General features: G+C 33.4%; 1 protein-coding gene across 1 annotated transcript in view; it reads left to right on the forward strand.

Annotated features, from left to right (window-relative positions):
• The window catches only part of LOC126775219 (nucleoredoxin-like), a 45,187-nt gene that overhangs the window by 18,576 nt on the left and 7,634 nt on the right, over window positions 1-18,977 (forward strand). Inside the window, exons 2-3 of the mRNA XM_050497009.1 lie at window positions 5,106-5,336; window positions 6,158-6,267. Coding sequence (XP_050352966.1) covers window positions 5,106-5,336; window positions 6,158-6,267 — 341 coding nt within the window. The remainder of the gene's footprint in view (window positions 1-5,105; window positions 5,337-6,157; window positions 6,268-18,977) is intronic.

The raw sequence follows: 18,977 nt of genomic DNA on the forward strand, positions 1-18,977 counted from the left end.
CCCCATGGCATCTCTTTTTTTCTTGATCTTAAAGCTAACCTATATGTACATCAAATCGAATCCACCTAGCAACTTTACCTGAAAATTAAACTTTAGGATTTTTCTAACAATAAGAAAGAATTATATTATGACTAGTTTCCGCCTGCGATTTTGCCAACGTGTGGTTAGTATTAGGTACCCTATGTCCTTTTCTGTACTCCTGACTTTGTGTATGAAAAATATCATGTTTGGTGGAATAGTTAAGACGTAAAATCATTACAAACAAACAAACTTATTTCATATTTAAAATACCTACTACGTATAAGTAAACTTCAGTACATAGAAAATATGTATTCAAGTCTTGTATGAAATATAATCTATAATTGTAATAATTATTTGTAACAGTGAATAGAATTGTGACGCAGAAAGAAAAAAAAAATTAATTCTTGTCATTAGAAAATGAATAGCTCAGAATAATGGATTGTTTAAGAATTAAATACTTCCAATTTAGCGACATCAGTAACGAAAGAATTTTAATTTGTGCTTAAAAATCTTGCTTGCTTGAATTAGCGGAGTGAATTTTTTATATCACCCCTCGAAGCGTCAGCGTCACCCCTTATGTGGGCCTTGTCTGGCGCCGCACTTTCCCTTCTCGGAAATGAGGTGGGTATTACAAGCAAATATACCTTTGCAAATGATACAAGTAATAAAATGTACGAATAGAACTAACCAACATTAAAAAGTTAAGGAAAGGTTTTTTGTTTGTAAATAATTCCTTGCATTGAAAGACATAATATATATACCTATTGCATTTCGTATTATTGAATCTCGAGATCGAAATTCTCGATTAAAATGAAAGAATCGTAATGCTAACAGTGACATAATTAAATAAAACCAAAAGAATTTAAAATATTTTTTAATGATATTACAAGGGGGTCGTTTAATATGTGACTGAGTTCTACTAGCATTTAAAAAAAATACCTTGCTCATTTAAGGATTGGTTGCTACGAAGTAGATCGCAAAAATGAAAATAAAATATAGCAGATTAAATTAATACAATTACCAAACGAATAACTTCATGTCTGTTCCTCCGAAGTAAATTTGTCTAACAGATTAGTCATTTGAACTCTAGATAGGAGAACTTGACAAAGAAATCCCCATTTAATTTATTTTATATTTTTATTTTGAAAGGTTAGTCAACGTTACGATGATACGATATGAGTAAGTTGCATAAATAAAATTCATTTAAACAAGATAACATATTATCATAAATTGTTTTGAGTGCTATCACAATCGGAACGCGTTAGTTCCAATTACAAAATAATCGGTTTTAGTAATGTATTTTTGATTCATTTAGGTATTTTCATATTATTGAATTTCCTATGACTGCCGTATTTTTTTTGATGTTTTTCGTCTAAATGCGTATTGGCCTGCCGGCACTATTAGGTTTCCATTTTACGAAATTATATTAATTTCATTTTATTATGTTGTTTAACGATTTATTATTTAAACAATGACGTGCCTTCTTCTTTCAAATGTCAAATCATTAATGACAGAAAGGGAGATAATTGTTTAAAGTATTTTAACTAATCAGCCACTTAGCAATGTTTACAATAATCTCATGTTAGCAATATTATTTTAAGAATATTTAATTTCGATATTAATATTAAAAATACAAATTGTGAGGTAACTTTTTAATTTTAGGAGCATTCTTGTTTGTGGGTCGCAGTAAAATACTGGAGTAATCAGCTAAAAGCCCGATGTCGCAACTCATCTTCAACACAGCAAGCGCGATTATGTGCGGATATTATATTTCACGTTGTAAAATGTTTTAGTTTAAATACAGCAAAATATTTCTCATTTTAAAAACAATATTGTAGATGTACTTAAGTGTTATGTACTGTGAGCATTATGCGCTGCTAAATATGATTAAAATCGTTTCGAGCTTTACGTACGAATAATGCAGTTCCATTATTGAACGTGTCTCATTTTAACGTATTTTTGTTAACTATTTGTGGAGTAGTAGAGTATTACACGTTTGTTGAACGATCATACAAATCTTAAGTAAGTACATAAATGTTACTGTCTGTGTTTGTTAATATTCTTTGAAAAATAGATGAAAAATAGTTGTTAGCTCATGTGTAAAGGTTTCTGACATAGCACCATAATGATACAAAGATATACGCGAGGATACGCGCATTATATTGGATAGTTTTATGTCGGACATTATCGGGTCGTAATATATTTAATAAATGTATTAATGTTGCATATAATGATTGTACATGGAATCCACGCCATTGCAGATATCGTGAAAAACAAGAGAGTCATTTTCATTCACCACATATAAAGATCATAAAGCCTGTGCGAATTAAAAGTATAGTTTGTCTTTGAAAATCCTAAGTGTTCCGAGTTGAGGTAGGTCAGTTTATGTTGACTGGTTGAGATCAAACGTTGGGACAATTCCAAATATACCTCTCGTTTCCGGTACCGTCCGTGTACCCGATGGTTATTTTTACCGGTAAAAAAATATTAAACTGTTTATGTTGTTATTGTTGCCGGCTAAAATATTTAAAATTCAATAATGTATTATTTTTTTTCATTAAGGATTTTGACAAAAAATCCTGTTAGATCCGAAAAAAAATATTATAAAAATAAATTTTCTAGAACTTGAATATTTCTTTTGAAAACATATATCATATTATTAACTACTTGTTAATAATAATCATTTTTTCCAAAATATATTATAACTACATAAATTACATGACATTTATATTAAGTATTAAAATTAACTGTTTTTACATATAATAAATTAATTCAAACACAAATAGTTCAGACAAGTATAAAAAAAAATCAATATTAAAAAAATTGAGTAAATAAAATGCCAGTATTATTTATACGAATTCAATCCTCGAATTTCAAATAACGAATGGCATTACTACTTAGTATACCGTATTGATTTAGCCATGTCTGCAACTGTAATAACGTGCAGTAGCCGGTACTCTTTCGGTTTTGAGCAGGATCGTTTTAGCTTGATCGTTGAACACGACTGTTGCGACGGAAACAATATCCCGAAATGAGTTTTATATTCTTTGGAAATATCATGAAGGCAGACTGTGCAATGGACCACCTAATGTTGCTCGGTCACTTCTGGCTCGTTTGCAATATGTTATACGTGACTTACATGGATAAACACTTTGCCAATTATTAAACTCTTGTGGAGATGTGCCTTGTTTTTGTAATTATAAAAGCGAGCACACTCATTGTTACTTTTTAATATATATATATATATATATTATCTTTAGGAGGCTAAACATTTTTGAGCACATTCTTTTTTATGAATGTGTAAACTTTAAATGCAAATTTCTTAACCTCGTGACTTCTATAGTTCTATAATATCTAGTTTTTAGTAAGACAATCATAAACTACTGTAAATTTAAAAGTTCACGGACAAAACATATAAAACCTTCTTAAAACGATTTGCAAAAAATGTCGTTAGTGAGACCGTAGTGTGTTTACATATGATAAACTTAGCAAAGCTAAAAAGAATATAATATATTTATAACTATGTTTAACTTAAAAAACGTAACTTAAGTGTATAAATTATAAATATCGTTATTTAAAAGCACATTGAATGTGTTATATTATCATTTGTAAACTGTTACCATTAATCAAAAATCAACACTGCCTTCTATATCCGTTTGTAATACGAGATTGAGTTATGTAGCTCCACCTACCCCTGCAACGAGACAGTAACGTGCGGCAGATTTGTGGATGCTGTGGCATTATACGTATTGTACGAAACATCATTATGTCCGGGTACGATTTAAGCTTTGTTTATGATTTTAGACTAGCTTACAGCTGATAATAATAAATTATCCTATGATTTAAAAGCCGAGATGGCCCAGTGGTTAGAACGCGTGAATCTTAACCGATGATCGTGGGTTCAAACCCGGGCAAGCACCACTGAATTTTCATGTGCTTAATTTGTGATTATAATTCATCTCGTGCTTGACGGTGAAGGAAAACATCGTGAGGAAACCTGCATGTGTCTAATTTCATTGAAATTATGTCACATGTGTATTCTACCAACCCGCATTAGAGCAGCGTGGTGGAATAAGCTCTAAACCTTCTCCTCAAAAAGGGAGAGGAGGCCTTAGCCCAGCAGTGGGACATTAACAGGCTGTTACTGTATGATTTAATACCCGATTGTATTATGTATGTAACTATAAACACAGAACACAGAATAAAACAACTGAAATGTCATTATAATCTGTTGTAAATCTTATTAAATATTTAAGATTAAATTTATTTTATATATAGAACTGACAAATAAGCCATCTGATTGTAAGTGGTCACAACTGCTCATAGATATTGGCGCCGTTATAAATATTAACCATTTCTTACATCGCCAATGCGCCACCAACCTTGGGAACTAAGATAATATGTCCCTCTGTCATGTAGTAACACTAACTTAACTAATACATAATACCGTCAAGTAATTTTTCTGTCCATTATATCCAAAAAGTCAAAGGTTTTATAGGGCCGGTTGGCGTGGTTGGTAGATAGTTGCCTTTCACGCCGAAGGTTGTGGGTTCGATTCCCACCCAGGACAGACATTTGTGTGCATGAACATATCTGTTTGTCCTGAGTCTGGGTGTAATTATCTATATAAGAATGTATTTACAAAAAAAGTAGTATATGTAGTATACCAGTTGTCTGGTTTCCATAGTACAAGCTCTGCTTAGTTTGGGATCAGATGGCCGTGTGTGAATAATATCCCAGGATATATAAAAAAGAAAGAAAAAACGTGTGCGGGGGCGATTATGTATGTGTGCATGATTGTGTCGTGAATAATATAATTTTGATATAATAGGTCTACTAGCCGAGAAAACGTAGCTAATGGATAAGACATGTCATGTCACGACTTCTTAATTTGTGTTTATTATTCATCTCGTGCGAAACGGTGAAGGGAAATATCGCGCTTATACCTCTATGTCTCGGTTATATTTGTATTCACCAATCCGCATTCAGATTCCCGATTAGAAGGCTGTTGTACTACAGTGGGACATTTACGGGCTGTTACTCTACTTTCGTGTTTTATTTTAAACCAGTATTTATCTTTTCAGCGACGTCTCACTCAGAAATACAGTATAGCAGTAGGCATCCCTACTCTCGTGATCAGAGGACGCGCGGTCAGAGATGCACTGCTCAGTGATCCTTCTGGAGAACGATTTCCTTGGCCTGCACCACCGCTAGATGAGGTCCTGAGAGGAGTCGAGCTGGATGGAGAACATAAGAAACTCTACGAGCAGTTGCCCCTTGATGCTGTTAGAGTCTTCTATTTCGCTGCACACTGGGTAAGAAAAATACGAATTAATTAGTCGTCCTGGTTATGTAACAAAAAGTAACCACGTCCCAAGCGTATAATAAAGGCTGGTTGATTGGTCTAGAGTGAGTTCAATGTCCTGGTTGAGTCAATAAAAAGTTATTAGGGTTTTTTGTCAGAAAATTCACATTAGCAGCCCGGAGTCTGGAAGTTGGAAGCGTTTACACACTCCCGTGTCATGGAAAGCACGAAAAGCCGTCGGTCCTGCGCCTGAATTATTTTCGGTTGTGTCGGATTGCTGTCCCATCGGATTATGAGAGTTAGGGAATAGGGAGTGCACCTGTATTTCTCCACTCGCTGGTGCACTAAAATATCTAATGCGCAGTTCACTAATCTTTCTTGAGATTGGCCGCCAACGAAATAAGTCTGAAGGACATTAATATAATTAAGGTATAAATTTGTATAAAGTACAATTGAGTTTCTCTGGAGCTAATAAATGCGACACTGTTTTTATATAAAGCTACCACACCTGTGCCATTAGGCGTCTGACAATTTTCTTTATAGTTTAAGTATATTATCCTACATTAGTCCAGACAAAGCTTTATAGAAAATTCCGTAATATAATCGCTTTCGCTTCATCACATATTATGTACATAGTATGTCTAAGAAGAATTCCTTCTAGTATTTTCCATAGCTATTATTATGTACATTATTGCAAAATCGGCATGTCGAATTCCATACTAAATTTATATTTTAAGTAAAATAAACTTCACATTATAAATCTTATCTTTAAATAGTACATAATGCTAAGTCAAAAGTGTGTAACACCAATATTTATAACTCTTCCACCAGTGCCCACCATGCCGGTCGTTTGCCCCGAGTCTTTGCGCTGCTCTATCAGCAGTGCGCAAGCGACGATCAAAGTATGCCAACACGCAGCTCATACTGGTTTCCAGTGACAGGTTTGTTAATGAACATAATATAATTTATAAAATAACTAGCAAAAGCCGTGGCTTCGCCAGCGCGAATTCAGCCTGTGACGCATATGCTTTAAAAAGTTTAACATACATAATGCTTATAAAATTTTGAATTACACATATAAAATATTTAAATTAATATGTAGCCAACTGTGTCTTGTCTAAAATAAAAAAATAGATTGTTTATTGTGAAGGCCTTTTTTTGGTTTTGTTAACTCGTAAATATTAATTTAATTTAAAAAGAGGCAGTTATTTGGAAACTATAGGCAGACACTTTAATTTCACTTATTTGTGTAGATAACTAATAAATGTATATATATATATAAGTATAAACATGTAAACTCGTACTTTGTTTCTGAATTGAATGAAAACATTTTCAAGCTTGTTAATTCGCTTAAGGTTTTCATTTTCCACTTCAGTACAATCAGTTGCTAAAAGGGAAGAGAATGCAAATGGGAAAACTCCTTACAATATTTTAATGCGTTTCGTCAGCTGTTACTTAAACAATAAGCGATGAAAATTAAATTTGCCAAAACTTCATTCGTCGAAAATTCAATTCGGCGGATAAAAGGCGAAATAAATCGTTCATTTCTTTCGTTCACTTCGCTCCGAATTGTGATTTTATGCGAGTTGAATATGAATGAGTATTTTGAATGGTGTAATATTTTTTATAGGGACAGCACTATTCTCGTTTTATCATATTATGATAAAAGATTTTGTTTTCAACAGAAAACTTTCTTTTTAAAACTATTTAATTTATTATTATATAAATTGATATTTTTTTTAATTGGATAGAAAGATACACAAAAGATACGGACAACATGTATTTAGAGATATGAAAGGTTAAAAAAATGGTTTTGGTTTGGGACGGGCATTCTGCCACCTGATGGTAAATCCATCACCATCACCATCGCTCATAAACATTCATGTAGTAAGAAATATTAACCATCATTGTGCTATCAACTTTGGGAACTAAGATGTCCCTTGTGTCTGTAGTTAGTCTGACTCACTCACCCTTCAAACCGGAACAAGACAATTAAATATTGCTGTTTGGCGGTAGAATAACTGATGAGTGGTTGGTGCTTACTAAATAAAAATAATAATCTAAAATTTAATTGTAAGTACCGCTTTGTTTTAAAACAAATAAACAGATTTTGATGATAATTCACAAAGGATACTTTTTATCAAAAAAATGTTAGTTGCAATGGATACATATCTGATATTTATCGTAATTCCATAATTTACTTTTAAAAACTTAAACGGCTGAAGGGACATTGATAAAATTTCATATGTAGGAATCTCATTGTAGAATAGCATACAGGGGTTTTATCGGTAAAAAAGTTAACGGTTCCTTTAATATATTTATTTAGGATTAAATTTATAGAAAAGCATAGTTCTTGCTGTGGTATTTTAACTTAACTTATATATAATTTTATTTATTCAAAACACGTGTGAAAATTGGTGGAAAATACAGCTGACTATCTTCCCGGTGTTTCAAGTTATAATTTACATATTGAATCGATAGAAGTCATACTTAGTTGATTAATTCAATACTGACATAACGAAACAAAAGAGCTTTTATGAACTTACTTGAATAAAAAATATACTTAAATATGACTTTTAATTAGATACTATACTGTTTTTTTTTACTTTTGATTGCCTCTTTGGTCTAGTGGCTTGATGAAAGCCCGCAGACCCGGAGGTCCTGGGTTCCCATCATCTCAGATCAATCCCAGAGCGGGCCATTAAAAAGTTATTGGATTTTTCTCTCAGAAAATTCTCAGTGCTACTGAGTGAGCCGGAGTCTGGAAATTGGAAGTGTGTACACTCCCGTGCCTCGGAAAGCACGTAAAGCGTTGGTCCTGCGCCTGAACTCTTTCCGGTCGTGTCGGATTGTCGTCCTATCGGATTATTGGTTAATATCTCTTGGACATTTTTGTTATTATTATTTAGTCATTCTCAACAGCTCGGCTTTTATTATTATTATAGTGATTTTTTATTATAAATAATTAATATTTCTCTTTATAAATATATAAAACTAATTATTGACGGCATTGACAAATTTATTTAAATAAAAATTACTTACATTTAGAACTTAAATAAGTATATATTTAACATGATATGTAAAAGAAAATTTATATTCTCATTCACTGACAATAAAATATACATTCTTAATGAATACATTGTTATATTAGCATTGTTTTATAACCATTGTTTCTAAGTTCACGGAATTATTCGCGTGAAAATAATAAGTATATGAAAGAGGTTTTCAATTGAACTAGATTTCCATTATTATTTATATTATAATGACGTATTTCCTGGCCACCAGAACCATTCGAATAAATAAACAATTAATTTGCGTCTTATTTTTTTACATGTAAATGAATTTTTCTTTGTTTTTGTCGTATTCATCCATAATTTATCTATATTCATCCATCGTTCATCGTAAATTATTCATCTGATTTATATTTTTAATGATAATGAAGACAAGCGAATGTAATATCTAATACATATAGTATAAAACCTGTTTAAGTATTTTTACACAATTATTTGTGTAATAATCTGTTTATGAAAAAATGCATTACAACGAATACCAAGTTTTTTTTTTATAGAATAGGAAGGTGGACGAGCATATGGGCCACCTGTCGGTAAGTGGTCACCAAACGCCCTTAGACATTGGCATTGTAAGAAATGTCAACCATCGCTTATAGCCAATGCGCCACCAACCTTGGGAACTAAGATTTTATGTCCCTTGTGCCTGTAATTACACTGGCTCACTCACCCTTCAAACCGGAACACAACAATATCAAGTATTGCTGTTTTGTGGTAGAAAAACTAATAACTATTAATCAAACAAAAGTTTTAAATGTATTTTTAGGTATTTTATAATATTGATTAATGTTACAAAGCGTATCAACTAGCTACCTAGCTAGCCCCGACTTCGCACGGGTAGATAATGAAAAAATATTTTGAATTAGGATTTGCATAAAATACGAATGAGTTCCTTTCCCAACATAGACGAGGTTGTGAAAGGAGTAACTGTGTAAATTACAAGTCAATCGGACCTATAGTTTCGGAGATATCGTGTTGAGACAGTCTGTGTAATATTTCGCTTATATATTATATAGATTGTCATGACAATCTGTTGAATAATATAGAAGTTGTTGAGCTGCAATGCCCATAGCGGTGTGTTTATACTAACCACAACAAAATGATAGTATAAAAAATGCCCATGAAAAAGTACATAGGTGGCTTATGGCTTAGCGGACACTGGCTAAACGCAAGCTGTTTAAGAATAACTGAAAACGCCAAACCGCCAAACCGCTCACAATCACTCACAACGGCTGGTGTTTTGCTTAATTATATTTCATTACCGCAATGGACTTCTGGCGAGCAGCGTGTGTTGTGGCGCTCGCTCGGTCGATACTGAATACCAAAACTGAACAGGATTAACCGCTGTACGTGTGCCACTGTACTAAAATATAAAACACAAAAAAATGGTGCGGTCTCAAACCGCTATCCAATTATAAAAAATTACCTTTTAAATATCAGTCTAAACGTAGTGCGTGCTAAGCCTAAATGTCAATTTTCATACATCAAACAGTGTCGAAAGCTATTAATCTCAAACATTCCAATAAACCAATATCAATTTCTTTTAAAACGCAAAGGCACCAATTTAAACCTGCAGCTTTCATTACACCGTATATCGTGGAACTATTAAAGGTATGATTATAACATAAATATATTATTAAAATATAAATTACAATCTTCATATAAAGTAGTTTTTTATATTTTCATAAACAATAAATAAAGTATGTTTATAAAGCAGAAAGTTAATCGATAAAAGGTATTACGCAAAAATTTGATGGAAAAGTTTCTGAAAGATGAATTAATTCATTTTATTTTATGAGAGTAATGCACTCGTAACGTAAAGCAAAGGTCAGTTCATCATTTTTGCTTGCCCTTATGTCATTTATCTAGAGACTGCACAATTGCGTTCACCACTGCATGAAAAAGGATTTTGCAGAATACGGCCAGCGACTTGCTTTTAACCAACCCAACCCTTCTTGGGCTTGCTTCTTCTAGTGGATTGGTTTCCCGCTATACATGCGGTTGAGGTGCTTTAATGCTTAATGGTTTTAATATTTGCGCTTAACAAAAAATCACTACTCGTCTCTCATGACATCCAATCCATTAAGATGGAGTGGGTCTCTTTTATTCTGTTGAAAACATACGGCACTAGCTAGTTACACAAATATTTATAAGAAATAAAATATTTTACACCACTTTCATACAAAATCCATTTCTGTACCGTTCGTTCCCTTCAAAAATAATTACAGACTACCCTCGCAAAACACAATACTAGGGTTGAGAGGTAATCTGAAACGCTTGGGGATAAAGTGGTACGGATTGTACACACCTAGCAACTCATCGCAAAGTAGCCCCTATATCTTCGGAATAAGTATTATAATGGGTTATTGGTTAAGGTTGTCATGCTTTCAAAGACCAGCGTCAAGTGTTGATACGAACCGACCGCGTGAAGTACCGCGGTGAAAGGAGAGAGACACTCTGAAAAATTTGCTTTCCTGCTTTCTATTTAAGATATTTCTTATTTTTAATAGGAGAATAAGTAAATAAACAAACATTTTATGGTCTGAGAGATAATGGTAGATAGATTCTATTTCTGAAGTGAGTAAATATTACTTTATAATTTACTTAAAAAGAAACAAGTCAAACTTTATTAATGAATTTAACTTGCAAGAGCTACTCGGTATCCGCATATAATTATGGTTTTGTCCTTTTTAACATGTAGGCGGCAAATAATATAATAAATAAAGGATATAATCATAATAGAACAATAAAGTAGATTAGATTTCTTTGTTTGATTCCGTAATCGTAAAGAAAGGAAGTACTACCTTTGTACCTCTTAATTTACCAAATATAATATAATTCTTTTATGATTATATTATTTATTATTATTCCTGCCAATTATAAATAAATTTATTTAATAAACAAAACAATGGTAATACATAAGGAAGGGTTGGCGATAATCCTATATTTTAGATAAATAGGTGTATGTGTGATGAAATCATAATAGATATTAATTTACGATTCAACTGATATAGTTGATAATTTCGATGTTTGTAAATCTTCCAAGACATTATTGTTTTTCTCTCTCAGTTCTAGATAAACTTCGAACGAGCTTTGGTTCAATGTAAGCCGAGATGGCTTAGTGGTTAGACACGTGAATCTTAACCGATGATCGTGGGTTCAAACCCGAGTAAGCACCACTGAATTTTCATGTGCTTAATTTGTGATTAAAATTCATCTCGTGCTTGACGGTGAAGGAAAACATCGTAAGGAAACCTGCATGTGTCTAATTTCATTGAAATTATGTCACATGTGTATTCTACCAACCAGCATTGGAGCAGCGTGGTGGAATAAGCTCTAAAAACCTTCTCCTCAAAAAGGGAGAGGAGGCCTTAGCCCAGCAGTGGGACATTAACAGGCTGTTACTGTACTGTAAATCTTCCAAAAGTCATCAACAGTTACACAACTTAAGGAAATTAGCCAAACTTTTGTAACCAACTGGTATTTTTAATAAAAGTTGCCAATTTTCTATTTATATAACGTAGCCTTGTATTCAATATCGTATTGTATTTAAAAAAATATAATTATTCTCTATGCATTATTCAACAAACATCGGATGAATGAAACATGAAATTTGAATAATTTGATTATCCTGCATAAATATATAACATCATTTTTATGCTGGAGAATGAGAGAAATCTCAAGTAGTTGAAAATTTCATCCTTAACGACAAGGGTCCACGAATATCTAATTGGAGACTGCTTGTATTATACAAATATTACATGTACATAATTACATACTTATTATATAAAAAATATTACATACATATTAGTTTCGGTTTCACTTTCAGACGACTATGTATAATTTATATTATTAAAATAATAAATTGTTTAAATAAATGCTTACAGTAAGAAAACGAGACAACTTTATTATAAATATAAAAATAAAACCAACAACGACATTTTGAAATTATTACAAATATTATTATATTCCTATTCAATTAAGCGTACTAATACAAGCTGCATTCGAATACAACTTGTATTAGGAGACGACAATAGCCTCAAGGGGTCAGGATTGTACTTGCAACTTTCGACGTAGACGACGAAGACCCGTGTACTGTTCAGCTCTTGAAGATTAAAATAAAATAAACAAGTTTTGGACATTGAATATACTTATATCTTAATTGCAAGCTGATACGGAACAAGAACGGATAATGTCACAACGCAAATGGATATACTATATAGTACGTTGGTGTATGTACGTATGTATGTGTTGTAGTTTTGTATGTGATGCAAATGTTTAGGGATATAGATTTGTTTCAGATATGACAACGTAGTTTAAGGGAAAATCGCTTCAAACGCTTTCGAAGTGAACGCTACTAAAATTTTAACACCAAAACTTTGTAAGAGAGAATTCTAGAAAAATTTACGACGACGATCTAGGCGATAGTTTTAATTATTTTTTATCATAACATAATAAGTACAAAACATACAAATGAATTTATCGTTTCAACTTTGCAATTTGGACAATTTTTTTAGAGATATTACAATATATTTCATTAAACGCATGAGACATGAGATGTTCAGTCAGATTTATTAACAAGCTAAAACGAAGAAATATGACTGAATATACCGCCTATTGTCAATATCAGACTATAGAAAAACAAAGTATGAATACCATTTAAGTTGAAAAGGAAATGGTTTTTAAAAATCTTTCTTAATTAAATTTAATTATAACTTACTTCGTTAACCCAGTTTTATATTGGGCTGAAAAATTAAAAAGTGCTTGATTGTAATTCCGTTTGAGTGATAGTGAAAAGCGCGCGGCGCGATTGCGGAAAATATGGCGGTCATAGCGACACTGCTCTATAGCCCACCCGACGTCCTTACGCTTGTAATTTAGTCACACTCCCCACGAATTAAAGTCAGCTCTAGATTTTCTCCGTTTGGAAATTATTTTGAAGTATACATTTGTAAAGAGTTTAATGTTTGGTGTAAAACAAAATCAATATTAAATATATTTTATTTTATACTTATTCGGGTTTTATATACATCCTTACATAAAACACTTTCTTTAAAACTTTAATTAACATACCTATTTTACTCGATAAAATGAGCTTCCAGAACTAAATCAATCAAAAACTTTCAAGGTTCAAGAACCTATACCCTCAGGCTATCATTTGGTGTAACATTAGGAGTCCTTTCATCGCAATATTAGTAATAAGATATATATATATATATATATATATATATATATATATATATATATATATATATAATAAAAATAGAAATACACTCAATAACAGCCTGTTCATGTCCCACTGCCAGGCTAAGGCCTCCTCTCCCTTGTGAGGAGAAGGTTTTTTTTTTTATATTCGCCGGGAGGGCAAATGACTCTACTCCACCTGATGGTAAGTGGTAGTAGAGTCCAAACGCGACGACGGCCAGTACAGACGGGAAAAACGTTCTGCACTAGCCGCCTTCGCCTTGCCGGCCCGCAAGATGCCTCTTCACGCCTCGTTTGAAGGAACCCGGGTTGTAAGAGGAGGGGAACACATGAGCTGGTAAGGAATTCCATTTTTTGGGAGTGCGACAAAGAAAGGAGTTGCCAAATTTCTTTGTACGCGATGGAATTGATGTCACAGTTAGGCGGTGACATCGAGAACCAGCTCGCGTGGACTTAAGAAGGAAGGGGGAAGCAGGGATTAGAGAGAATAATTCCTCAGAGCATTCGCCGTGATACAGACCGATCCCCTTTTTTGGGAACCGCTTGCACATTAGCTCTTCTCCAAGCCTCCGGCACACTTCCCGAAGAGAGAGAAAGTTGGAACAGGCGCGTTAACACAGGAGACAGCTCCGCTGCGCACTTCTTCAGCACTATGGCTGGTATTCCATCGGGACCGCTAGCTTTCCGTACATCAAGTGATTGCAGCTCCGCACGCACATCACGTTGCCTGATTTTAATGTCAGGCATCGTATGGCCACATGCAGGTATTGTAGGTGGCAGTGCACTACAATCATCGATGACGGAATTGTCGGCAAAGAGTTTAGCCAGGAGATCAGCTTGCTCTTGCGGACTGTGAGCTAGTTTGGAGCTTATTCCACCACGCTGCTCCAATGCGGGTTGATAGAATACACATGTGGCATCATTTCAATGAAATTAGACACATGCAGGTTTCCTCACGACGTTTTCCTTCACCGTCAAGCACGAGATGAATTATAATCACAAATAAAAATACACTCATATGGGTTCATTGATATACCTATGCGACAAGTAAATTATATCGTCATAGATTATTCGTATTACCACAAACTCGCATAACTTTGCCTATAACCATTTTAGTATTGAATATCAAATAATGATTCAATTTTATTTATTTTCGATTGTAAAATTACAGATGCAATTTTTTTACGATTTTGACAAATATCATTTTAGCTAACACTAATAAAATTTGAGAACTTAAAGTTGTATGATTTGTGTATGTGTGTTGTCTTCTTCTTAAGAAAGTCAAATCAATAATGACAGAAAGAGAGATAGCAGTGTTTAATTAAACAAAGTTTACAAGTAAAGCCTTATATTAATCATTTAAGCTGTTTAAATTATTATTTAAACAGTAAACGATCTAAATGAGGGGTGACAAATTCGAAAAATTCATTGTAATGCCAAGTACATCGTTAAGAAATATTGTAACCGCTTGGTTTTCATTTGAAATTCAGCAGACGGCCAGAAATCGATATACCACAGCTATACCAGTTTACATAAAGTTTAGAAGTTTATTTGTCCTTCCGTCTGTGACCAATATTTTCGTTAACGGCGGAAGCGGTGTCGCAGTTTGATTTTTTTCATTTGTAACTTTATATAGTAGATACCTTTGTATCTCTTTCATACGTACTCGTATAGTTTTTACAAGTTATGATTTACTTGCTGGTAAGGCTGTGTGCGAGTCCGTCTGCTTCTACCGGGCGTCTTATTCAAGCGCTAAACATTAATACTTAATATTGTTGCGTACCGCTTTGAAGGGTGAGTAAGCTAGTGTAACTACAGGCACGAGTGACATAACGTCTTAGTTCCTAAGGTTGGTGGCGTTAATATTTCTTACATCGCCAATGTCTATGTGCGGTGGTGAACATTTAACATCAGGTGGCCCATTTGCCCGTCCACCAATCTATAACATATAACGCAAATAAAAAAAACACTTGTGTGACAACAAGTTTTTTGTAGGTTTTTTGCTGTTTTAGTAACAAACATATTTCATTTTATTTTTATATTAATTTTACATAATTAAATGTTTAACAATACTAAATTCATTCATAATATTTTTAGTATGAAATTTTAGATCTTAGCTCCTCATTTACTGATCAGGTATAAGAAGACTATAAAATGAGATACATAAAACAAACTAACAACTAATTCCGAAATAATTCGTAGTAATCATTACACGTGACTTAAATAGATTATCGAGTAAAAAAAATACATTTTTGAAATAACTTCAAAAAAATGTTTACAAATATACATATTCATAGCCAAAATTCTCCGCTAAATAGCAGATAATGAAAGCAACCCAGAACAGTTTTTCCTGCACCGAAAACAAACAATACGTCTATGTCCATTGTTTCAGCTTCAAGCCCAGTGAAGCGTAATACATGATAACCCTTCCAGTGAACAGTCAACAAGATCTCACTCGAGTTGATGTTCTGAATTGCTTAAACTAATTGGCAATTCTATGGTGAAGTAACACGTGACTGCGGCTTTCTTTAACTTAAACATTTTTCGCTTTCTTTGTATATTTTTCTATTTCGGCTTGTATTATTATCACACTAACCCGCTAGTCTTGATAATGTAGCATACTTTACGCATTTGTAATAAAAAGGCATAAGCCCTACCCTTATTATCGTCATATCGTATCATAAATACAAAGATAATCCCATAAACAATTACTAGGTATATTAATTAATTGGGAAAATTCCTATAGCGGTTATTTTCGTGATTAAATATAATATTATCTTAATATTTTGTTCCAAACTAAACGTAATGATTATAATAGATTAGGAATGGAATTTTCCATTGCCCTTCAGACGTGGAGGTGTAGAACCTAACCTTATAACGCTCTATTGCATGTTGATTGAACATTAACAAGGAAGCTCCGACGCATAATGTCGTATGTTTATGTACATTTGTGTTTCTATATCACAGTTTTATTTATATACAGCCACATTACATAAGGATTTATCGATACAACATAAAATTATCTTTATTTAACTAATAAAAATCAGGCATTTATGAACTCCAACGGTCATTCTAGCACTTGAATCCACTATATCTGATTGAGATCAACATGTTCTATCGATTTATTTCAATTATTACAAGTGTATAAAACCAACCTATCTAACTACAAACCCAGAAGACTAACCATAAAATTAATTAAACATTATTTCCAATTAAGAGGTCAACTTCTTCTGACACTGGTGGCAGAGCTTTGTGCAAGCTCGTCTGGGTATGTACCACCCACATATCAGATATTCTACCGCAAAACAGCAGTACTTGGTATTGTTGTGTTCCGGTTTGAAGGGTGAGTGAGCCAGTGTAATTACAGGCACAAGGGACATAACATCTTAGTTCCCAAGGTTGGTGGCGCATTGGTGATGTAAGCGATGGTTAACATTTCTTACAATGCCAATGTCTATGGGCGTTGGTGACCACTTACCGTCAGGCGGCCCATATGCTCGTCCGCCTTCCTATTCTATAAAAAAAAAAAAACTAAAAAATATATTTAAAAGTGACTTCAAAAATGAAAGGTTCATATCATTCTATTATATGCAAATACATCAGATTATTTATATTGATTATACTTGGTACAAATACAATTGAAATGGATTATTTATTTTGGATAGTAGATGTATAACCCCTACGAGTACTTGTCGCGACTGTCTACTGACGTCACGCGACTGCTGTATCGAGCTCGTCTATATTATAGTCTAGTAGGTATCTGTTATGTTGAATATATTTAATTGAACAACAGCCCTGTAGAGAACCTTTTGATTTGCAAGTTCAATATATTTCGGTACTTAAACCCCATTTTATTTTAGCTGTCCTTGCTAGCAATTTGTACAAGTTTGTTGCCTTTCTACAGATATTAGAGATATGCGTGTTGAAGGTTAGTCTTGAGTCTATCGTAACCCCCAAAAGTGGTTTTTGTGTCTTTTTGTGGCTTTCATTTTCGTTCTTTCTTTCGTCTTTCTGGAAGAAAGTCCGAGCAATGAGTTCGACGGAGTCCCTAGGGCTCAATACAGTGCCGTCAACCATCAGTGGTTGGTCTTCTTTTTTAATTTCGGACTTTCGTATCACCCTATAGACCCCATCCCAGAAACTCTCTCTATCTTTCTTGCTGCAGTACCTCTTCCAGCTTTCATTTTGGGCTAATTCCGCTTCTTGCTCGAATTCTTTTTTGGCCTGTAAATACCTTTCGACTACGTGGGCTCTGCGACTTTGTGCTGCACCCGGAATCCTTTCTTCTCGCGGTATTTTTATTGGTAACACCCAGTCGAGAAAGGTGAACGATGTATATTCACCTCTTAAGCAGTAACATTCGTGTGGACTTTGGGGTGTATAGGCTTAGTTTTTTAACCATCATCAAAACTCTTTCATTGCCGAGATACACATATATGTGTGTATAAAATATTTTAGTTTTAACCCAAAGCACCATGTTCTCTACTTACCTTTTTTAAATTAGAATGTAGATATTGTCAAAAGAATTTCCTGAAGAACAAAAAATAATGTCATGTTTCTGCTAATATAGGTACCTACACATAAAAACGTGGCACCACATACTAGGCGTTGTCTTTTGAAATGTTAAGTAATCACCTATTTCGAAATAGGCTCACTTTTTTCGCACAAAGTTAGGCTGTAGCCAAAAAAAAAGGAATGCACAAAGCATAGAAGTGAAGAAAGGATCTCGTCTGCGGCGCCGCTCTGCCGTTTGGCAGTGAACTGTGAACCCGGAGCTTTGTAAACTTTCTCTTGGAATTAGACGCAAGTTTGATATTGGAGGTACATATTATGTCTGTTTTACGTGAAATTTTACACAGCATGGGCTGCGTAGTCTGATTTGGCGCTAAAAATACGTAAGCTTGGGACGAATAAACCTACGAATTTGGTTTATTTAATTACATTTTATATCTGAATTATATGTATTCGTTATTATTTATACCTAACATGAGATATCGCAGTCAAAATATAATTAGCAATTTTATTTTTAATTGTTGAGTAGAAAACCGAGTCATAGCAATAGATAGGTTAACATACGGTATGTTAACCTATCTGTTGCTACCACAGGTTGCTACATTAATACTATAGCAATTTGACAAATTATTACTATTTATTTATATTAGAGTAGTAAAATCTGACAGATTGGTATATATATCATGTCCTCGGTTGAACGGTGTAGAAATTAATGTGCTGTGTAAAAACCTTCTTCATAAAAACCTACATGTAAAAGCTATAAATCTCAAACGAATAACTAACATACATATTTATACAATTTTAGTGAATATTTTTAAAATGTTGATGGCACTTAATTTTCGTTTCATTGTATTTATTCAACAAAA

Source organism: Nymphalis io, chromosome 18, assembly GCF_905147045.1.
Source record: "Nymphalis io chromosome 18, ilAglIoxx1.1, whole genome shotgun sequence".
Classification (NCBI taxonomy): Eukaryota; Metazoa; Arthropoda; class Insecta; order Lepidoptera; family Nymphalidae; genus Nymphalis; species Nymphalis io.